This window comes from Hippoglossus stenolepis, chromosome 6 (genome assembly GCF_022539355.2).
Source record: "Hippoglossus stenolepis isolate QCI-W04-F060 chromosome 6, HSTE1.2, whole genome shotgun sequence".
NCBI lineage: Eukaryota > Metazoa > Chordata > Actinopteri > Pleuronectiformes > Pleuronectidae > Hippoglossus > Hippoglossus stenolepis.
This window is the reverse complement of record NC_061488.1, coordinates 20,617,813-20,642,597: the sequence shown is the minus strand read 5'-3', so window position 1 is coordinate 20,642,597 and position 24,785 is coordinate 20,617,813. Positions and strand designations below refer to the sequence as shown.

General features: G+C 41.8%; 1 protein-coding gene across 1 annotated transcript in view; it reads left to right on the top strand.

Moving 5' to 3' along the window:
• The first annotated feature begins 3,113 nt into the window (after positions 1-3,113).
• The window catches only part of tafa5l (TAFA chemokine like family member 5, like), a 54,034-nt gene continuing 32,362 nt past the window's right edge, over positions 3,114-24,785 (top strand). Inside the window, exons 1-2 of the mRNA XM_035158221.2 lie at positions 3,114-3,705; positions 18,705-18,854. Of these exons, the coding sequence (XP_035014112.1) occupies positions 3,609-3,705; positions 18,705-18,854 (247 nt within the window). The 5' untranslated portion in view covers positions 3,114-3,608. The remainder of the gene's footprint in view (positions 3,706-18,704; positions 18,855-24,785) is intronic.

The window sequence follows — 24,785 nt, the reverse complement described above, 5'->3', positions numbered from 1 at the left end:
AGCCTGTCTGGTCAACTGAATTAATCTGTGGGAGCACAGATTTAAGGCTTACATTTTAAATTGAAATGGGATGATTTCATCCATAGTCAGTGAGTTAGTTTTTTTTTTTTTTTTTAAGAGATACAGCACACTTAAATTTGTTTTTTCAGCTGTAAACTAATTTATAATCTCTATCACATTTATCACCAAAACTATAAAAACAAATCTACGTGGGTCGAACATGGCTCATAACGCCACCTAGTGTTTCAAACCATCTTGGACTTCGCAGGGCCCATGCTAATGTAGAGTCAGGCGTTTGGGGCATTTCTACGTCATCAAGTTAACACCCTCCAACTAAAGGTGGGTGTTGTGAGTGGGAATCTGGAAAGCTGCACCTGTTTTCAAATCTATGCTGAAACGAAACCCCTAAACCATCACATAATCTACCAATCAGAGACATCCCTCATCCTCTCCTGCCCATCGGTTGGCTGAGACGGCTGCCTGTGGGAGTAGATGTGTTTGAGCCCAGTCTCCCACCGCTGCATTCTAAAGGCATTTTGGGGAATTGCCAGGGAGAGACACTTCGCCTAACGCTAAAAGTTAGGGGTAAAGTAACACTTCAAGAAAAAGTTATTATTGCCGTGAGCCGAGGAATTGTTTTCTAGTGATCCGAGAAAATTGACCTGGTGCTTTACTGCTACACAACAATCAGATTTGACAATTCATTGATCTTCTAAAGATTTCACGAGTTCAACTTTTCCCTCAAGATGAATATTTGGGAAGATAAGGTTATCTAAAGAAAAGACATCTTATTTTCATTAGTTGGTTGTGATTTCTAGAAAGAGAAATATAGTTTGACTTAAACATCAAATGTATTTTGTGAGGGGAAAGTTACAATTAAGATATGAAGTGAGACAGCTTGATGCCTTTCGCTCCATAATTATATGTGTAAGCCTAACACTGTAATATTATATACTGTATACTACATTTTTGTAGAGAGGATCTTAAATTAAATTCTGATTGTAAACCATTGAGAACTCATGGGGATTTTTTGAGCAATATTGCCTATCAAGTATACTTATTGCATCAGTAAAATCTGCAAGAGGATTAGGGTGTCCTAGAGCAGTTAATTAGAAGCTGAATCAGAATTATTCTCAACCATGGAAGTGTCTATAGTTTAGAAACTCCTCATCTCTGAGCAACAGAGCATCTAAACCCAGGAGGGAAAGGGCTGGGGGTTGGGGAGTGAAGGGTGTTCTTAATATTAAGAGGAAATTAAAGATCTATCTCAAGTGGTACATGATCAGAAATTGCTATAGCCGGACATTCCACTGATACAGCAGGGCTGAGAAAGTGCATATCTATATCTATAGTATAATCCTATGGTATCTATAATCTTATGAAATCTATCAATATAATCTATATAAGAAAGTATTTGGTTGATATTAGAATAAAAATAAGTACTTTGAGTTTATGGATTGAATCATATCCAAAGGTTGAAGCACCCATTATCTTCCAGAGATGTAAATGTTTGGGATTAGAACATGTTCAAGTAGTGGCTGAAGAACAAACCTTTGATCCCCTTTACTCCCGTCGTTATCTCCCTGTATTTCTTCCACAATTGGCCGAGTATAAGTAAACTACTGGTGCTTAGAGTGATGCAAAAACCGTCCAATAAAACATCCTCAGCTTTAAAGGTATACGACACCCTGCTGATGTGGCAGTGAGGTGCAATATCGACGAAGACTCCCTTTAGTACACAACAAATGCTAAGTCTTTGCAGCCTGAGTAATTTTTCATACATTCCTCTGATGACGTGACAGGCCTCGGCCCCGGCCAATACGTCATCATAAAAGCCATTCAGTGAGAGGCTGATAGCCCAGCAGCGCATTTAGGGAACTTCTCCATCTGCTAATAAAGTGCACATTTACTGGTCATGGAATGTGGTGTGTGTGTGTCTGTGTGTCTATGTGTGTGTCTGTGTGTCTGTGTGTGTGTGTGTGAGACAGGGGGGTGAGTTATAGTAATGGTCTCCGAGAGGCAAGGGAGACTTAAATGGTGCTCTTTCAGAAGACGGACTGGCATCTGCAACGCTTTAGCTCTCTCTCTCCCTCTCTCTCCTACGCCCACACAAACACAGTGTATATACACAAGAAGTATGTGTCCCTGTGTGTGCACACTTGAGTCTTGATTTGATATCATGCAGTATATAATAATCTAACTTCTGCTATAAAGAGCTCTGAGACACTGCCCTCGCTATAACACCAGTCGTCTTAAAGGAGAAAACCTCTCACGTTTTCCCCCAGTATGCAAGTGTGCTAAATGGCGACCGTATAGTCCCAGGACCGTGCAGGCCCTGGGGGGGCTTTGCACTAATGAAAGAGGGGTGTAGAGAGAGAAGTAACAGGTCAGGAGGTGGGGAGGTTGGTGCTGCTCTGTGGGCTGAGATAGAACATCTTAATGTGTATTAATAAGCATCATCATCATCATCTACAGATTGGGATTTATAGCCTGAGAGTTTAGTTTTTTTTACCACTTGGAGGAGGGAATTAGGACACTGTGTGTGTGTGTGTGTGTGTGTGTGTGTGTGTGAGAGAGAGAGAGGGAGAAGAGAGAGAGAAGTCAAGGCAACTCAGGGTGCAGCAGCAGTATAGCAGCAGTGTTGCCTTCCATGGATTGAAGGGGGGGGAATCCTCCTGTTCCACGTCGCCTGCTGCATGTAAATGGAGCAGACCGGGACAGAGTAACAAGGCTGGGTTGGGTTAACGCGCTCATCCGCTTCCAGCACTTGCGAGGACGGGAGCTCGGCATCATCACTGACAAATTGTCCCAGAGCCTCCATCAGAGGGTTCGAACAGGTGACAAGTGCGCCCAACTTCCCCGCACCGTCGGTGCTGACGCGCTCTCAGTGCGCGCCACTGCGCTGCGCTCCGGGTTTGGACGTGACATTTGTCGTGCGCTGCGGTGCACGTGTGGCCACATATGACGCATCTGCGCCCATAGCTGTTTTTCAGGAGCAGTGTTTTTATTGTGGGCAGGTGGGGACACGTTTTCTGACAAGTTTCCCAGCTGTTCGCTGTGTGTTCGCCATGTCCGCCAGGCTGAACGTGCGCCTTCCTCTGTAGAGTGGCACGGCACAGCAGAAGTTGCCTGGGAAGGATAACACTGATGATGATAAGAGTGCGGAGCCCGGACGAGGAGATGAGGGGGGTGTTGAGCGGCTGAGATTCTCTCCCAGCATCATCAAGATCTTTCTCCGTGTGAGGATCCAAACTGCAGGGGGCTGCTCACTCCTCTGCATCTACACACTTCCAGGTTTTTGCAGGAGCCCGACAGAGGATCTCGGCTCCTGGAGCCACAGCTGCGTAAACTTGGCCAGGTCTGGTGACATTGTAGCCTCAGTGAGCGCGCGCTGAGCCGCCTGGGTGGATATGCGGCTCAACGAGGGCATTTGAGCAGCAAAAAGGGGGGATTACTATCAGTCCCTCTCTTATTATAACCTCAAAATGGATGCCGACAACAGGCTGCGGAGACGCCACTGGATTAGCCCCTCTTGCGCTCATCTGCTTGACATCTAAACGGCACAGGCGTTCAAAGTTTGGATAATCTGAGAGGCTGAAAGGTGCAGGATGCAGTCTGGAGTGAAGACGCTCTCCGCAGGTGGAGGTGCGTCACTCTGCTGCCTGCTGCTCCTCTGGCTCATCTACTCCCATCTGCTCAGAGAGGGTAAGGGCAACTACAGCTATTTATTACTTTGTTAGAGGCACCATTGTCTCTGAGGGCTTGTTATTGGGATGCAGCTGCACATGCTGTGATCCAGAGGAGAAAATCCACACAGTGACGGATAAAAGCGCCCTGCATGGACTTGGAATATGTCTGAGCTCATAACTATGGTGACCTTGTCTTATAATATTTTAATAGAGATTCTATGATACTGAATAGCCAGTGCACAGTGACATTATTGGACCTAACACTATACTTAAATACAGACAGTGTCGTTGTTACCATGTTTTCACAATAGTATTCCAATAGGACTATCTCTAAAGTTAAATCAGTGTTTTCAGTAGCTGTTACCTTGTTGCAGCAACATAGAGCCGGCTCTTTGCCACATCTTTGGGGTCATAATTGTGCTTGAAGTGAAAAAGCAATACACTTGACTGGTGCAGACAGAGAAAAAGGCCTGACACCAGCCTGCAGAGCTTTATAATTTCACTCAGGTCGAGGCTATATCCATCCATGCCATGCTTTCCTCCTGAATAATACATTCACTGGTGCAATTACACCTTCACCCTGACACAGAATAGAAAGCAAAAGGATGTTTGCCTGCACTTCATTGGCTGCCGTCCATGACATAACAGTTTGGAACCCAGCCGTCAAAGACACAGAGAAGAGGCTTAAAGCACTGGAACTTGTTGGGAGATGTTGAACACAAAGTTTGCAGATTAGATCTTTTAATCAAGCATTGGCCGGCAGCATAATTACTGTAGAGGGGGGGATAGTGCCTACATCAATGTCTTTGGCAGCTTGCCGGGAACAAAAGTAGACACTGATGTGAAAAATGAACTGCCTGTGTGCTGATATGTGCTCCCTTTGCCTCTAATTTGCAGCGTTTTCTCCCAGAATGCTTCTGTCACCAGCCGCTTATTGCCACCCATGATTCGATGGTGGATTGTTATTTGTCTTTCAAGCCTTTGCATATAATCTGAGGAGTCGCAGCGTACCTCCCCTTCCCCTCAGCCTTTCATTATTGACTCATTTCCAGCCGAAAATGAACTCATTAGCGTGTTATTGTAGAAAATCACTCAATCAATCTCTCGTGAACCTTACCACCCTTGATATTGGGAGAGTAAATAGATCCTGCTGGGTTTGGCCTGATGGTTAAAACCTGTGGAAAATCTGAGCTTTGACATTATCTGTATGTTGCTCGCCCCTCTTCTCGGCTCGCTCCTGAATTTTAAGGATAAAAGGAGTTTTATTTTTTTAAATCCATAATTGCAATCTTCAAGTACGACTAAAATCCTCAATTGAAACCAGCTGCGTTGACCAGTCTGTGCTGTTGCAGAAGTATTTCTGACCATCACTGATCTTCATCAGCTGTAGTATTCGACACATTAACAGCATTTTTGTGTATTTTGGACTGCACATCACTAACAAAGACAAAGCACCGTTCACTTTCCATCACCAGCTCTTTACCCCTTCCACCTCTATGACCCCCGAGGGCCCTGGAAGCAGCGTCAAGTGGGGGTGAACTGGTGGGCAGAGAGAGGTGAAGCCTTGTGGTGGCGAGTGGCTGCGTCGCCTCCCCACCCTCTCCACGGCTCATCTGTCATGGCAGCCAAGACAGGAAATCAAAGCGCAGCAGCCCTGTCCCTGCACGCCATTGGGCCAGCGCCCCACCACGATGAATGGCCTGTCAGCCGCTCTCAATGTTGCCAGTTTATTCAACAATAAATTTGGAAATGTCTGGATTTTCCCCGCTGGACCAGATTTGGGGTTCAGCAGTGAAGTAAGAGAGCAGAGGCAACTTCTCTCTGCTTTGTCAACCACAAACCATCGGGCTGGTGTGAAGAGGTGGTGGGCTGGAACGTTTTTTACCCACATTCGTAAGGTGGAGGTGAACAGTCAGTTGGCAATTCAAATTCAACACATTATATAAAAACAATTCCTCAAATTGAGATAATGTGATATAATGAGGCCAATGATTCTTGGAGCAATTTCTTCGATTTAGAATTTTTTTTTCTTTGATGCTCAGGGAAGTACACATCGCTGTGGTTTCTGCATTTCAAGCAGCTTACACAACATCTTTTTTTGGAAGAAGTTTAAAGCTCTACTAAAACAATTTTTACATTAAAATGGAATGGAATTGTCATAAAAGGTTTGTGGTGATGAACAAACAGAGAACTCAGCTTTTTAAGATATTTTTTTTTTTTTACCTCTTTCAGTTTTTTGTGTTTAAAGCCCACAAACTTTTCCTTCAGCATATGAATTGTTTTCAGATAAACAGACTGATAAATATTCTACATGTTACCTGTCCAGAATCAAACAGCAGACAGACAAACTTGAATGAAATTGAACATCTAGCAGCTGAGGAACAAGATATTTTTCCAGATGTTTCTAGACCAAAGAAGAGCTTACAGTAGAAACAACACCAAATTCATGTTAAAGAGATAGTTCACAGAAAAATGAAAACTCGCTCATTATCTACTCAACAGATGCCGATGGAAAACCGGAAAAAACTAAAATGCCTCCATACTGCTCCTGTGGTGTCATGCAAGTGTCCTTGAGCCCCGACATTCAAATTTGGACTCTGAACAGCAGCAATTAAACAATGTTTTTAGCCTAAATATCGTAGATGCTATTTTGATAGTAGATGAGTGAATTTTCATTTTTCGGTGAACTATCTACACACCGCACATTCATATATGAAGGGACCTTTTGTAGAGCCGAAACTCCAACTAGCATTGTCAGGAGGATGTGGAAGCTGGAACCCCTCTGAATACAATTAGAGGTGTAGTGACTGTGGGGCGCCACAGTGCTTATTTTACTCCTTGCAGATAAATGAGCCTCATCCTGTAATAGCGTAACATAGCTAATGCTAATACATTAAAACAACCATTTGAATATTTTGTCAATTGTGTCTTGCTACTTCCAAATGGCATTAAAAACACAGTTTATGCACCTTTGAGTTTCAGGTGTTCGGCACATGATTGTTTGTCTTCTCAGGTCTCATCTACCACTCAGCACTTTCTCAGATTTGTACAAATAATCTAGAAATGTCAAACATCACTTCCCGTGCAGCAAAAAAATAACCTATTTAAAATGTGGGGAATTGCAAGTATCATTCAAACAACAATAAGAACTTAGTGACTTGAATATGAATGAAACTAAACTTTGTGTCATATTAGTGCCAGACAGTAATGCCATGTTTACAGCACATGTCATAGTCCGTGTCACAGTGACATGTTTGAATAATCCAATCAGTGTCTCTGAACACAAACAACAATGTCCTGAAGCTGAGAGGCAGACACAACAATGTCTGTCCTGTCCTCCTGGACTGTGGCACAAGCTGTCGATGGGAATGACAGCACACATTTTATGAGAAATGTCTACAGGCTGTGTCACTAAATTTTGAGGTGACTCACTTTGGCTTTTACAGTCAGTACGTGGCTCCCCTGATGATGGACTCACATAGTCGGCCCACTCTCTGCATCACACCGACTCCCTGACTTCTCCTGTCCAAATGCAATTCACAGCGTAAACTGATTTTATCCCTGTAAATGATCCTGGATGCTTTCACAGCTTTAACAAGTCAGCTTCTGTGTTGGCGACAGGAAGTCTTCATGGGGTGCCAGAGTAATGAATTTAAAAATCTTTAGTTGGTATTCTCTTTTAACTCGGGGAGCAGCGGCTATCCATCCAAGCATTAAACTAATCAGAGTGGCAGAGAATTACAGACTTTTTGAAGTGAAAAGGGTGATTTTCATTCCAGTCTTCTACAAGGCGGCATTACGCATGCAAAGGGACACCCGCTTTGATTATGACCTTGGCTGTAAATTGTAAGCAAATCATCGAGGCCTGCTTCTATATGCGGCGTTGCTGTAAAAGTGTGAGCATCTTTATGGAACAAAATGAAAAGAATTTTTACAGCTAAATCAATTTGGCAGCTCACAAAGCTCATATCTCATAGCCCCCTGAATATGAATTCTTTCTAGCCGTCAGCTTTGACCTCCCTTGTGGTTGAGAGTAGTGCACCGCTGAGTTTATTTCTGCATTGTTATTTTCTCTGCAGAAAGCTCTGGGCTTGAAACTGTTCCATCATTGGCAGAGTGGTGTAAATGATTTGAGTTATGTTCCTTCAGTCTTGTGTCCTGTTCGGTTTTCTGCCTGATGCCGTGATCATATTTTCTATGGGGCCAGTTCTTGAATATTAAAGCCACATTATGGCATCATGTGGGGGGCATAACGGTCTCCTGGAACTCGCCATTGTCTTTGTGTCTGTATTAGAGCAGGAGGGCATCCTGGAGGGTTATCTGAGTGAAATGTGAAGTGACTCACCGTAGCTTTACAGTCCTCTCTGCATTACATTCAGCAGAGCTGTTTATTTTCGCAAGGCATATTGCATATTCTCTCTTTGTGCCTCGAGCTTGTATTCATCCACAACCCATTTGTCTGAGTATACTCTACATGTTAATATCTCTTCGGCCTGGATTGTGCTGCATCACTGCAACTGCAATCTATCAGGAGCCCCCATCATGTGTACTGTACGGGACATGTTGAAGGCCAGACCTGAATTACAGTGTCAGTCCTTGCAGGGGATGTATATGCATGGGGGAATATTTTCCATTTTTACGTTGCCCTTGGCAATGTCACACAATGGCGGCTTTGAATGTTAGCTGGTGGTAACTGTACAAAAAAAGTCAACTGAGAAGTCCTATAGGTCCCGTGCAGTGATGTTAGCAAGCTATACTGCACGCTCCTGCTTTCCAGTGAGAGAGGAAACAATCTCATGGTCGTGAATGCGGCTTCCACCCAAGGGAGCGCCATCCTACTGCTGCGACGAGAAGTTTCAATTTGTCGTTCCCTGTGGGCGGGGTAGTGTACAAACCTGACATGAGAATTAAATGTGGACGAATAGAGCACATCTCTGGCATCTCAGCGGGTGGGGGTGCCATACCTATGTCTCTTTCTCTGCTAACCCCACTGGGTGCTTGTGATGGCATGAAAATCACGCTCGGTGCGGTTCTAAAAATCCCCACATTTGGACACACCACACATTCATATATGAAAGGGCCTGTTTTTGAGAGCAGAAACTCCAACTAGCATCGTCAGGAGGATGTGAGTGCTGGAGCTGCTCCTCAATACAATTAGAGGTGGAGTGACTGTGGGGCACCACAGTGCTTATTTTACTCCTTGCAGATAAATGAGCCTCATCCTGTAATAGCGTAACATGGCCCTCATCTCCACCAGTCACCGCAGCTGCTCCCACACTTCCCTGTGCCATCGCTACTGATCCATTTCTCCAAGATTCAGATTAAACTGCATATTTAGGGACCATTACAGGTCCTCCAACTTCAGTAGAGAGTTGTTCTCGTGCATAAATATTGATCGGACCGCTCTAGAGTTTTCAAATGGTTAGTGGTGGTATTCCCTTTAAACCAAGCACATTAATATAAATCACATGTTTCGCTCCACTGCTCGGCTGCTGCTCTTGCTTAGCAGCAGCAGATCCCGACGGTGTCAGGAAGCGTATAGCATTGGGTCAGTCAAACATCTGCCTCTCTCACCTGGTGTCCTATTACATGCTACCGCCGTGCACGTCAAGGGGTGTTAAGGTAATGAGATGCACTTGGCCGTGGCTGCCTTGAGTAGCATATGCTCAGTCAAACAAGATTGCTGTTCGATGTCATCCCGTGTTGTTCATAACAGGCAGAGCTGTGAGACCATGAGGGGAAACTAGCACTGCAGTGAACAGTGACTAACCAAGGTGCGCTGGTGTTTGTCAATTCAAATAATTGCTTTGTCAGCAGGAAATTAAAAGGAAATAATTTTCAGAATCAATTTCTTGTCTGAATCATTTGTTAGTGGGCGACAATCAGCTGCAAGAACAATTTAATTGAATAGTCTCCTGACATAATGGGGAACTATTTAGATGATTGAATAATTGTTGAAGTAATTTTTGGAGCCAGAATGCTGAACATTCCTGTCAGATATTCTCTCCTGAATATCTTTTGGCTGTTGGAGTGTTGGTGAGGACAAAACAAGCAATTTGCTTTAATCGACTTAGGCTCTAGGAAAGTGTGACGGGCTTTCATCACAATTTTCGAACATTTCAAATGTGACCAAATGATGAGTTTATCAAACGAGACAGTTGTCAAGATTGTCTCATCACTGAGAGAGACGGGAATGAATACGGACGATTTGACATGATTTCAGATACCAGGTGGAGCCCTGCTCACACAGAGTGGTCCGCAACTTAGGTGGGAGGCACTCAGGGAGATGTGGCAGTCACAGAGAGAGAAGAAAGGATATATTTCATTACACTGTTGGGTGTTATAATAAATTATGTTCACCAGCAGGCACCAGTTGTACTCATGTGTACCACTCAAGAGCTAATCTGCCTTTAGTGCTTGAATGAGGCCCAGTCTCCAGTTTCACTAATGTGGGGATAAGATGCTTTTCCTATTGGGAATCAAATATTTTTGATCTGTGGGACCGAGCAAACAGTTTTTCATCATTTTATGAAATTCCCCAATCACACCAAAGTTCTGCCAGAGGTTCAGTTAATGAGTTGTGGGAATCTCTATAATTTCTTAAGGTTTTGATATCTTGTTATAATGTACGTTGTGAGTTGACGCTAGATGAATAATTGGAATGAATACCAGCCACAGCCTTGTGTTAGGTCATCCATTAATTATAGGGTTTGTGTTTTGATTTCAGCTCATCCTGATCACACTTTAAAGAATATCTCAGCAACACATTAAAATATAAATTGCGCCTTGCATGCCCATTGCTACATGAGCGTATTTGAGTGTTTTTAATCTTCCATAAAAGATCAGTTGAATTCATATCTGATTTGATTAATGTTAATATGATTGTCATGCTCTTCTTACTCGTTCTGTCGGCAGCTCCATTTTCATCCTTGAGAATGGCACTTCTATAACAAAAGGAACATACAATGCTATGGAGATAATCACCCTCACTTATTATTGCATGCCAGGGCTGTGATTTGAGTCTGATTGGCTCTTTCAGGGAAAACTGGTTAGATTCAGTGCCAGGGCATCAAAGCCGAGCCAGCACGGAAAGGTTCTGTGCTATAGCTGCGTCTTAATGTGGAATAATACCAAATACAATACATATTGTCATGAATAATTAACTGCACTAGCTTAACAAGAAGTGGAATTCTTCATAAATATGGATCAAAACTGTAGTTTGCAAAAGCACTCTTTGCAGTAAAGCATTGTAAAACCTAACTTCCCATCTGTAGCTGCCCACACGTAATTACAATCTATAAAGGAAGATTGTTTTAATATGGAAATGGAATCATTGTCATTGTTCACTCAGTGCAGCCTGTCATATAATTTTATGGCCCATTCCCTGAGGAGAAGCAGAGCCTTTCTCACAGCCCCCGATCTGGTTTGAGTCGTACGGGAGCAGCCCGGAGAGTCTCATGCCTGTTAGATCTGATATAAGTATTTTATCAGTCAGAACAAACTATTGATGTACTTATCTGCACTGTCTTAATTAAAGAGACAAACAAGTAGAAAGATAAACTAGAATGAACCCGGTGTCTGATTGTTGAGGACAAATGACTAAAAACAACAGTAAATAGCTGGAATAGATTGATGTTTTCCAGAGAGATGATAATTGCTGCTTTTCATTCACTGTGTGTTGTTGGGGTCAGCCAGTGTAATTTATCTAGAGTTTAATAACCTCATCATGACCACCAGTTCTTAGTCCTGCAATGACGCACATTGAGTCAGAGGGAATATTGTGAAAGTGATTGTGGACTATTTCAGGCAGAGATATTAAGATATTTGTGCTCCTGTGCTTTGGCGATCTGCAGTGTGTCTGATCAAAGCTCTGATATGTACTGCACAGACACATCTTTGCTCTAAGCTGTGTGTGCTTGAATGCCCGTGTGCGCACACACGCTGCCACTTTGCACTGGTGCAGTGTTGTGATTCAGCGATAAGGTCATCAGGCTGCCTGTCAGCGCTGAGAGCCAGTCTCCACGCTCTGTATCGGCTTCCTGTTGCCCTCTAGATGTCGTATATGACAGGACCCAGAGCCTGGACAGCAACGTGCCGCCATCCTTCACCGAGCAGGCTCCTCGCCGCCGCGGCTGTATGCGCATGTCATCATGTGAAATAGAGACGAGGCTAAGTGTCTTCACGGTGCTGAGTGACAGAAACCCTCTGTCATATGAATTAACTCCTGCGTGTGTGATGGAACGTTGGCCGTGGCTGAGGGCACTTTGTAGAGCACCCCACCACCCACCCACACACTTCACAACTCCCCACTTCAACTACCCCTCCGCCTTACTACTCTCTTCCTTTAGGCTTATTGCATGAAGCCCATTCATCTGTTCAGTGTTGAAACATGGCAGGGACAACTGATATCTGATGGCACCTCTGTCCTCCAAGCGCCCACCAAGTACACAAGGACTTGCCTCAGCAAAAAGAGAGAGGAGGGTGGGCTGAGCGGTAATGGTGATGGTGGGTGGGGGAGAAGGATGGACAGCCCGGCGGATGCTATGAAATGAAATGAGTATTGCAGTTCTTTGTAGAGGTGATTGTGTTTTATGGCTCCCGACGCTGGTCTAGGTAATAATTTGATGTAAAAATACACCTATCTTATCAGCCTAAATCACAAAGTGTGGCTTCCACTGAGAACAGAAACCCACCAATCCATTAACTGAGATGCACATTTGTCCCATTAGCCTGGTAAGAGTTAGGTCCTGTGTGGTTATTAGTGAGCGGCCCATTGAACCTGCCGCACAGGGGCTGGGGAGCTTCATGAAATCTGATGAGCAAGTGTTGAAAATGACAAAGGGTCCATCCTCTGGAGAGAAGGAATAGGGTGAATTTGCGTAATCTGGGACATTTTGGGCAATTTTGACACCTGCGACTTACTTCGATATCTGTTTTACACATTACGGTAACTTATTATACCTTTCTGTAATCCTTAAGATGTTTTCTCACCACACCTGAAGAAACATTCTGCCTGAATTCGATAATCTGGGACAGGTCACTTTGTAATCTAGGACACTTGTATTAGACTTTAAAGCCTAAATCACCTTGCTTAATGCATGTCTGGCTCAATATTAGCATTTTTTAAGCATTATGACAAAATTACAGAAAGCTGAAGAAGAAAATGTATATTATTAAAAGAAATGCCATTAATTAATATTTACATATAAAAGTCATATTTTCTTCATAAAGAACCAAAGTCTAATTCATTTAAAGCACTCTATCAGAGGTGTTTCACATTAAAAAAAAAAATCAATTACAAATTGATCAACAGCAAGCAAGGATAACAATAACAGATTATTGATTCTGTAATTTACTATTCTATTGGGATTACTCAGGGAACAAACGGTCCTTGCAGTTGAGAGACTCATCATCATTGCTCACCCTATATTGTCTTCTCCACATGTTTGGTGAAACCAATGGCTGCAGACCCCAGGACAGACTCTTCTGGGCTTTTTGGATCATCTCTGTCCTAGAGAGCAAACTGATGTGCTAGTTAGTTAACCAGACAATCAGTTTAAACAGACAGGGACAGACTGTAGTTTCCATTAACTCCTGTCTGACAACTGCAGATCATATGCTACATCTCTTTAGTTTATCTTTTCTTTTTAATTCAGGAAATCCCTAAATGTATATTTCCCCCATTTAGAAACTTAAATGACTGTCCCACATTATCTAAAGCCTGCTGTCCCACCTTATCAATCATGTTTGATAAAGTGGCTAAAAACTAACTTTAAAAAAAAAACATTTTAAACAACTCAATGCATATTTTGTTGCTTGAATGAATCACAAACAACAGAATTTTATAACAATTAGGAGCATTGTCTTATTTAAGACAGGTTTATATCCTTAACATTAATCTTATCACAATCTTTTGTCACTGACCTTGTCAAGCAATTCCAAAGGGGGGAGCTTCTGATTGACATTTGCCCCGCCCCTTTCTGTGACATCTACCTCATGAAGTCATTTGATTTCAGTCACATGATATCCATGCTAACCTATAGTAAAAGTCCTGTTGACTAGATTTTGTTGGAATAGGAAATAAACAGACTGAAGCTTAGGTGTCCCACATAATCCAAATTCACCCTATGTTTTACAGATATAAGAATTTCAACATTATGTTTGATATTTGTAACAACAACATAAGGATCTTTCCTCTGGGGTTCAGGAATATTGACTGAGCCATTGGTTTTCCAGATAATTTAGCACAATCCAAATTCCTGGTAAAGAAAAAATTTAACCTAACAATCGTGCCACTGGATTACTTTGGATGTTTTGCTAAATTACCGTTATCCTCTGAGCTTTGGCCTCTCATCCACACGCAAACTACGTTTTAGGTCTAAACAGAGATTAGTCCACTATGACCTGAACTGAAATGATGAGGACCTTAAAGGAACTGTTCATCATGTCAGGAGATGAGTGCTTACTCACTTTCTGACAGTTTCTGAGTTTAATGACAAGATTAGTAACTTCTTTCGAGTCTCTGCTGGTTGCCTGGCAACTACTCAGAGCCGCCAGGAAATAGTCTGGCACACAACTCCCTGTAAAATGGTGAATTGCATTTTACACACTTTGGTTTTTATGTGGATAAGACTGGAAACGTGTTAATTACTAAGCCTGAGAAGTGCTGGTAGACCTCTGTTGTCTCGAGTAGTCTAAAATTGATCTCTAAAAGTATGTTTAAGTGCAAAGAACTTTGATGTTTTGCTTTTATTCTTTTTCAAAAACTTAATTTACATTATATTTCACTGAAGTGCAAAATGTAACATCTCAGTACTTTGATAAATACAGGCCCGTGTGTACCTTTTAAACCTCCCCCTAGTTTTTAATTTGCCTAATTGGTGATTATTCTTAAATAATTTTTGATTTAATAAAATTACCATAAACTAATTGAAAGTTAATAAATGTATATTACTTAAAGGTTAAGTTACATTCTCTAGAGTTGGAAGAATTTGCAGCTACTGGAGACCTAAATATTTTTTTTACCACAAGGCAGGTTCACCTGGCCTCGGTTAGGAAACACTGTGACCTTATGATGATTAAAATAAATAAAGGTTATGGGGTCGGCCACGATCGGCACAAATGATCCCCTTCACATCTCTAACATGTCTCGTCCTGAAACTTCGTATAGTGAAGCTCAAAAGTCCGAGCAAACCGCTGAGGTAATTTTAAGAGTAATTTGTGTTGATCAACAGTCCTTTCAACCTTTGCCATTATTACCGTCATTTCATGCTGTAAAGCAGTTAGCGTCTCACTTAATGAAGCTTCGAGGGTGTTGTGAGGCGACTGGGAGCAGCAGTATAAAGGAGTGATGGTTGGTGAATGCCAGGGATTGACCTTAAAGGAGCTGCAGCACCGACTCTCCTCTAATCTACCTCCCTGAGCTGATTTTATTTCAGTGTCAGCCTGAATGGCTTTCACTGGCAGCCCTCCATTCAATAAAGAAAAGAAGAAGCAAGAAACTCTGTTACTTTTTCCAGATCACTACATAGGTGAGAGGAGTCCCCACAACGTTTTTTTTTCTTTTTGACCTTTACTACTCCACCTAGAGCTGATACGTTGTGATATTTTAATTAAATCTAAATCTAGTCAGATATAGGGCCTGATCTGCTAAAGGTTTGCGCGTCTAAAAACGTATGCAAACTTGATTTCACCAGCAAAAAAACATGCAAGCTGATCTACTGATCTTTTTTGTTCTTCTTCTTATGTCCTGCCATCTTGTTTTACCCACAGCATTCACTTTCTCGCAGATACTCTCCCATATTGCGTTTCTTTGAGTTTATTAATATTTCTTTGCTGTAGCTCAACAACATGTAGGTTTGCCTCTTCCACTAACACCTCCAATTGCATGGCATTAGATTTCGCTCTGCGCTTGCGGTCAGTCTGCTCTCCGTTATGCTCCATGGTGGAAACCAGTAACAACCGCAAAACACCCACCAACCAAACGTGCAATCTGTTATAATGCACAGGCATTTTAACACTTTTTATTTGGGATAATAGTAGATCAGGCCCATAATGTATTCACACATGATAATAGTAAAAAGCTTTATTTCTATAGAACTTATCTTTACGGAGTTACAAGTAGGATTCACAGTAGGACACCCAAACAATAAAACAACAATAAAATTAAATAAAAGAAAAAAACCTGTTAATATTAAATGTAATGAATTCAAATCTGCTTCTAGTTAGGGAAGTATAACCATTGTCAGCTGATCTAAGATGAAGTTCAGGCTTGTAGGGAGTTGAAAGTCATGCATAAACAAACAGGAAGCCATTGCAGCGAGACTAGAATGACTAGAGTTATATGGTCACGTTTTCTTGAACCAGTAAAGATCTTACAGCAGCAGCATTTTGAACCAATGGAAGGTGATGCAGGAATGCTTGAATCGAGGAAGTTATGGAAATCTGGTTGAAATCCCTCATGGACAACCCTGTGGGGGTCCTCAAGTGTGGCTGGTTATTGATTTTGTTTGCTCATTTTACGCCTCAACAAATTTCCCTTAGAGTTAAGTGACAAATTAATCATCTACATACATTGAAACCTTTTTTCCACATGTGCTTTTCAAAGCAGAGACAACCTCAAGCAGTTCACTGTGACTAAAACCTGTTTATCTATACAACAAAAGACTGTTAATAGTCAATGATTCCCTCAAACACACCAGGAAGGCCTGAATAAAAGACAATTAAATGTTCCCTCGGGTTTCTTGATTTTTTTCCCCAAACAAAAACTGCTACCTCAACACAAAGAGCTCAGTGAAATTGTCAGCTGCAAAGGGCCACACAGAGTTTACATTTCATAAAAGCCAAACACTGAAAACATGGTAGTTACAGCTCTTGTAACTACCATGTTTTATCACAAATGTTATCAGAGCCATGTTTTAGCTCCATCTGGAGTTCTGGCCTCAAAACCTCTTCCTTTGAAGTCTCTTCACCTGGACATGGAGTACGTTTGAATACGAAGCTGCTTTGTAATGAGCACGGTTCAAATGAGAATCTTTTCGGTGTGCAATTTACAAAGTAGAAAGTTGAAGGAAAAGTTTTTTGTCAACTCCCCTGACATAAAAAAGTCAAGATGATGAAGAACATTTACCCTTAAATGTTTTTTTTTGTAAAAAAATGTTCTCTTTCAAGTATTCCATTTGCTGTAGAAACACCCTGGTGTGTTGTAGATTTCTGCAGATTCTGTAATTAATTTATAGATCATATTCTGACAAACTCTAAACCCCAAAACATGGTTAACCACAGGTTCCTGTCCAGGGACTTATCCATCAATTTGTAATGCCTGGAGAGCTCTGAAGTAATTCTCTGTGCATGGATAGAACTATAAAAATAGCTCATATACACACACACACACACACACACACACACACACACACACACACACACACACACACACACTGCAGAGATTTGGGAGCGAGGTAATCATCACTTTAAGACATTCTATCCATTTGCCGTCTCAGTAGAGCTTCACATGGCTTGAAAATGAATCTTTAGTAGGAACACGGTGCCTGGCAGCCACTGCCATGTCAACCAAGTCACGCAGCATTTTAGCCAGTAGTTACATAAATAATTCATAAGTCAAATAAAACATCTAAACACCAAAGTTTCATTATTTTAAAATAGGGTTTTGTCGCCCCCGGAACTAATGTATAATTTAAACAAAGGACGTACTGATCTCAAACACCACACCCGGATAGAAGATGCAAGTTGATGTATGGCTTTGATTTAACAACCTGTGACAAAATGATCAACTGAATATAATGTTTAGACATACAAATTATATATTATATAACATAAAAATGTAATGATAATACAAAATGAAATGATTGGCTGATGTACCTGTCTGTCACTAAGCAACCTGCCTGTCTACGTGCACCCTGCCAGCATTGTCACTGCACATGACTGGAGCCTACAGACGGCGAGTCATTCATCGCTGAAGCAGAGACGATAGTCAGAAGTTGGTGAGCAAGTCACTGAGAAGTCGGCTTCTGGTGGTTGTCAGTGCACGTTCATGTGTTTTGGGGGCGTGGCTTTGACAAGAGGGCTGATGGGAGTGGGTGGGATCTATCGATTGCATCTTTTCATAGTGAAGCCTGCTCTTGTTACCTTTTCCAGGATAACCAACCCTAACTTTAAATGAAAACCACAAGATTGGAGGAAAACAAAACTGAGAACTGTAGAATCATCCATGCTCAGCTTCCAAACAACACTTGGTGGTGCTTTCTGGGGGACGACATTATTTGAAAATGAATGTAGCATTACGTCAGTGACAGTTTTAGATTAAGACACAAACACTACTTGCTTATGGTAATTTGACGACCAAGAACCAACACTAAAGGTCGATAGAACACGAGAAACAAACTGTGGTCTTGTTTTGTTGAACTAACCATCCAACAATACTGTGTATACTGTGCTGGAACGACGTCACCCATCTGCCCCGGCCTCTTACAGACTAGAGTCTTTATTTGCAGGGTATAAGTGTTCCTGATCAGGGAGATGTAAAATCAGAGGTTGATTTAGTTTTCAGAATACTGAAACTGTTTTAATTTTATGCTTACAATCTAAGAGCAGTAAAATGGACAGTATGTTGGTTAAGTACTTCCATATCTTGAAGCATGAAACTTGTATGCTTGTTAACTTGCAATTATGACTAACCAAATATAAAATGTCCCTTTAACAGATGCTTGGAAGGAGTTTTGTTTTCCACATGATCACTTGTGAGGCACTTTTATCACAGGAGCAGCCAGCCATACTGTATTAAAACTGAAGAGGCAATCTAGCCCTGCTGCCTTTAAAACCCAGGCACCAGTTTCTCATTTTTCTATTTGAGACTCTAAATGAGAGTCATAAACTGCTCTGTGTCCAGGCTGCCCATTGTCTGTGCCTCCAAACACCAGTTGCTCCTGTGTAATATGTTTATTACAGTCTCATTAAGCTGATGTGATGTGTTTTGTTCCTCGCTGCTGTGTATTGCAGGCCAGTTGGCGGTGGGAACCTGTGAGATAGTGATGCTCAACAGAGACAGCAGCGTTCCCAGACGGACCATTGCCAGGCAGACGGCCCGCTGCGCCTGCCGGAGAGGCCAGATTGCCGGGACCACGAGGGCGAGGCCGGCTTGTGTAGACGGTAAGTTCAATGACCTTTGTAGCCCAGAGGAGGGCAGTTGTCCTGTTGAGGGCAGATTTTACAGACTTAATTTAGAATGAGTTCAAGCCACTGGTCGATGGTTTGAGAACTAAGTGAAACACTACCTCTCAGAAAAGTGAATGTTTTTGTCCGTTCACTGGGAGGAGAAAATGTGTGAATGTGAAGCAGGTACACAACATTCTGTGGATAAATAAATGTTGAAGTAATCAAACGATGTTCATCAGATTATCAACTGTTAAATAATGCCTCTTTGTTGGACAGCATTTAGATTGTCGTCACTACTCAGGGGCACCACAGGGCTGTGTGAGTTCACTGCTACTCTTCACACTATACACAGATGACTGTAAAGCTGACATTCTGAAGACATTTATTTTGAAGTTTTCAGATGATACTGTACCGTCGTCTTTGTTGGGACCTGAAGATGACCCAAGAATTCATCATTGTTGTACAGATAGATTAGCGGAGTGGTGTGAAAAGAACTCACTTATTATTAACTCAAAGGCGAGACAAAAGGAAAAATGTTTGGTCTTCCAGTGAACTCACATCCTCCACCAGTTACCGTCCAAAGCTCACAGATAGAACAAGTTTCTTCCTACAAATATTTGGGGATCTATTTGGACGATGCTTTAACATGGAGTGCACTACATTACATACATAAAGCATCTATAGGTTGTTCGGAGCAAACAAACACATAATCTTATGATGTGTACAGCCTATTATCCAGAGAGTTCAGGAATCAGTGCATGGTTCAGTTGTCTTTCTGTGCAACTTAAAGCCCGGCTGACAAGACTGTTGCATATATCTGCTCAAAGATTGTGGGTCAACCGCTTGATTCAAGCTTTCAAGCTGTACACACTAAAAGCCTTAGTCCCACAGGCTCGACTGGACAGACTGAAGAACTCTTTTGTTCCTCAGTCTTTCAAATTGTTAAATCAGAGTTTGAGCTTCTTTGAATTCCTTCTAAATTTGCACAGTTGTTGACTGGGACGCAAAAATGAACAGATTTTTGTGATCATGAAGACATTACCTCAAGACCGTGACGAGGGAAATTCACTACATCTGGCACAAGACCTGATTAGATTTTATGGTCAAAGGTCAAGGCCCAAAAGGCTCTGATTTTAGAAAAATACATGTTTGGCCAAACCTCAAAAATGAAGCCTCAGTTGGTGCAGTGTTTCCCACAGAATAAAATCTATGGTGGTGATGAGGGTGTTCATGCACGCTGCATGAAGGTCACTTGTGGCAGGTACAGAGACTAAAGACAAGTTCTTGCTTGAGAGAAAGAACTGATGCCACAACTGCAAGCTGAAACTATGAGGTCTGACTGTCTGCAATGGGCTGTATCGACGTTATGGAACATAGCCCCAGTAGGTCACAGTCGTGCGAGCAAGCACGAAGCAAATAGCGCGGTAAGTAGCACTTACATTAGCAGTTAGAGGTCTCTTATGTTATCATGAGAAGTATAACAAATATTAATTTCATCACGAAATTGTGGAGGGACAAATTAGAAAATGGTGGGCCGGCACAGACTAGATAATTAATGGTCTGGTTGTTTGTAAATCAATATAACTAATTGAATACAATAATGCAATGGGGATGTTTTATATCCAAAAGGTTAAAGGTCAAATTCACTGTGACTGTGAAAAAAACATTTTTCTGGCCATTATTCATTAACTGTAGTTTTTACTATAAATGCATTCACTGGACGTTTATTTGTTCAAATTATAAACATTGCTGAACCCATCACAGCCACCTCTGTCTCCGCTGCAGTAACCATAGATTATTCACAACCTTCTGGATCAGAGGCCTTTAATGAGTGTCTGTGTTAGACCACTTTATATCATAGCTGTGTTGTGTTTAAACTACAAGCACTCTCTGAACATTCATAATGTTTGAAACAAGATTCACCTTTAATATGCACCATGTGAACACTGGATGAAAACTTGTCTCATGGCTTTACTCCACTGCAGGTGATCATAAAGTGAACTAAGTTATATTATAAATGTTTGTGTTAGGTAAAGCAGCTGTTTTTATTGTTTCCTCACTAAGAGTAAGATGAGTTGTATCTGTGTAGTAATGTGAGCAGCTGGTTGGATTATCTCAGCATAAAGACTGAGACCAGTTACAACGCAACTCAAGGAATGAACTGGTCCAAGCCAACAAGTAGCCCTGCACATTAGGTGCTATTAGGCAGATTTAGTTTCCTTTGGACAGAGCCAGACAAGTTATTTCACCCTGTTTCCAGCCGTCATGGTAACATGTAGCTTAACTTGACAAAAAAGCAAAGCTGTTACTGTGAGGTTGGTAAACTGGTACAAAATCAGAACAGTGGAGTGTGTGAAAGATAACAATCAAACAATCAAGCTGGCAAAGTCACCGATGTGACGTTTGTAACAAATTACAGCCAACATCGTCAATAAGGTATTTGCAGTGTTATTTAAAAGCTTTTATTAAATTATACATAAAATGAAATAATAACAGTCATATTCAAGCTCAGTAATTTTTTAGCAGATCTTATTACAGATGAACGTATCCCAGGGACAGGATGCAGCAGATGGATCCCCCCCCCCCCAACAAGGACCAAAAGTAAACGCACTTGTTTGAAAACTCAACATAAACATTTGAATATTGAATATAGGTCTTCAAGGACGTGCAGAGGACATTCATGCTACACACTACAGAACAGTCCTGACATAAAAACTAATGTAACACATAATGAACAATACAGTATTCTACAGCAGCGACTATAAATACATTAAATACACAGTGATAATGGTAAGTAATGGAACGTGAAACCATTAACTACGCTTCAACAGAATCCAAGGGCCCTTTTTCCTGCATGAAATTTTGACATAACAGGAACATCATTAAAAATCCTAACAGCACTTTTAAAACACTGTCTCTGATCCATTGTGTCCCAGCATGCACTATACCAGGGCGCTACATCTGGAACACCGATATGTAGTTGTTAATGTTCTGCTGTAAAATGACAAAATATCACATGTTACAATATTCTTATTTTTACTTCTTATCTGGTTTAACATTACGGGTGGGGAATTAGTATAACTATGTCATACATTGGCATTAAAGATTCAGTGTGTTGGATTTACAGGGATCTACAGGGATCAACGCCTCTCTCCTTCCAGGCATGTAGGAGAACATACGGTGGCCTTCAGGTGCCTCCCTCTGGAGCCAGTGTTTGGTTTGTCCATTCTGGACTACTGTAGAATCATCATGACAGACTCTGTGGAAGTCGACCTGCTCATTATGTAGAAAGAAAGGCTTCATATTCATAGTTTCAAGTGATTATACACTGAAAACATAATTTTGAATATTATATTCAACTGCTGCAGATACGTCTCCCTACAGTCTGGACCGTCAATGATATTGTGAGAATTTGACACATTTACATCATTAAAATGTTCAGTGTCAACAAATATGGCAGAACGTGGTTTTGCTGCTGGCTCCACTGGAGGAATCAGTAAAATATCAGCAGTGTGGAGGTGGTTTGATTATCTACAACAAATATGTAATACCGAACATAGTGAAAGAGGAAAGTAACAGCAGAAGAGATCATTGGCAAGTTGAGAAAGCAATCTCATCACAAGGTCACGTCATAAGAATGCTTTATATGTTTCACACCATATAATTGACCCAATCCACCCTCCAAAGGGCCCTCCTTCATATTCACCAACTTTAATTTTAGAATTTATATAAACTTATTGGAGGGACCCACTGCCGCACAGATCAAGGATTTTTTATTTCATGGTGAGGAAACAGAATGAAATCTAACAGAACCTTTTAGAAAACTGGACCCAGATTATGGAGTTCATTGTATTGAGTGACACAGTGTAGGCTGTTGGATCTGTTTGGGGCACACCGAGCTCTGCTCTGCCTCACCTGATGCAGAAGCTTTCTGGAGCATGGCGGCCTCTCTCTCTCTCTCTCTCTCTCTTTCTCTCTCTCTCATCTGATGCTAACACTCACTCTCTGTCTTTTCAATCAGACAGGTATGATTTATCCTCATCGACCTGCTGCTGCCTTCTGACTCTCCCTGAGTGGCTCTGTGTGGCTGGAACTTTTCAGAAAAAGTTATGTTTAAATGCCAGTTAACGAACATTTTTACTGTAGCCTGAATTTCAATTCATGAAATAGTAAATTCTGTATTTATGGATGTTTTTTGGCAAACCATTTCTCTTTGTCTGCACCTGTATTTTAACTACACTATTTACTACAAATAGGTATCCATCCATCATCTATAATAGGGAGGGGGGGGGGCGGCGTACACCCTGGACAGTTTGCCAGCATGTCTGAGAGAAAACAACCATTAACACACACATTCACACGTCTAACCCCAAAGACGCGACGAGAACATGCAAAGAACATACACCGAACTGGGATTCAAATTGGTATCCTCGAACCTTCTTGCTGTGAGGTGACAGTTTACAACCGCCTTACAACCATGCCGCACAAATTGGCTAGTTAGGACAACCTGGCCTACCTGTTAACTCTGAGGGACTAGTGACATGAGTTGCTGTTCCAAATAGACTGTAGATGTGGTGGCAGGGCTGCAGGGATTCAACTTTACAGTCCAGTATTGGTTTTGTTTGATGGAACGGTTTAAGCTAACACATAACACATAAGAGCTATTATTTGCAGAACAGCAGCTGCAGAGGAGGACGAGGCTTCTCCTCATTCTAATGCAAAAAAGTTTGTTTCAGTTTTAATTAAGGTAACTCTCTGGATTATTTCTATGTTGAGCTGTCAATGATGCTGTAAGTGCACATAATGCATTTAAGTCAGAAAATGCCATTATTGATGCACACCAGTTTGAATACTTTTTTTATAGGAGGTACTTTTAAACGGATGCACTGATGCTTAAGGCCTCTGGTCACAAATAAAATACCAATATGTCCATACAGGTCAGAAAAAAACATAATGTGAAACCCCCAACCCCCCAAAAATACAATGGAACAAAATGTATTAGCCTCTTCCTCTCTCCATTAAAAGCAACTGCCATTGTAAGGTGGTTGTTCAAACAACCAATCAATAATCACCTTGCGTGTCAGCCTTTTTGGTGCCTTTTGGACCGTTTAACGCTCAACTACGTGACTGATCGTCTGCCTCTGGCCTTCTCTTGTCAGCCTCTGTGAGATCAGCCAATCACTATGTGCCTCCTTCGTTTTTCTTCAGTGTGTATCAAGTTGAACTCTTAAAATCCCTTAAGGCCACTTGTGGTGAATGCAGTGTTTATCCACTTTATACGGTTTTATACTTTGGAGTTTCTCTCTGTGTGTTATTGGACCGTGTCTGGAGGAGGATTATAAGATGGATGAAAAGACTTGGGGGGTGGACAAGGTCCATCTGAAATGCTGATTGGATCTCACAAATATCACAATCACATGTATCGGATGCGCCATTAGTTCCATCATGCAATGACTCATGTTGGTCTTAATCTAATCGGCCTGACACAAGACTGCAGTCCCACCGCCTGTGTCACACTTCCCACACGCTGCTTCTATCCAGCTCTCCCTCTCTGCAGAAGCCTCTCAACACATGCTAATTAACTTACAGAGGACTATGATTACAGCAGCAGGAAATTGATTATTACTGGCTTCCCGCCGCACCACACCCTACACTCCATTAATACCCAGCGCATTAAAGGTGGAACCTGTTGCTAATTTACAGGCTCTCCGCTGACAGCTGAGATGGTATCCATCATCGCCTGGCTTTTAAGTGGAATTTCTGCATATTGCATGAGAATGCAATTGGTCTAATGCTGCCACCGTACAGATATCCTCTCTGACCTTTGGTTCAGAGTACATCCAGTTATGTTTGCCTTTCATGTGAATTCCCATAAATTCCCCTTTGCCCCTCTAAGCACATAAACCAATTTACTGACTTATAAGT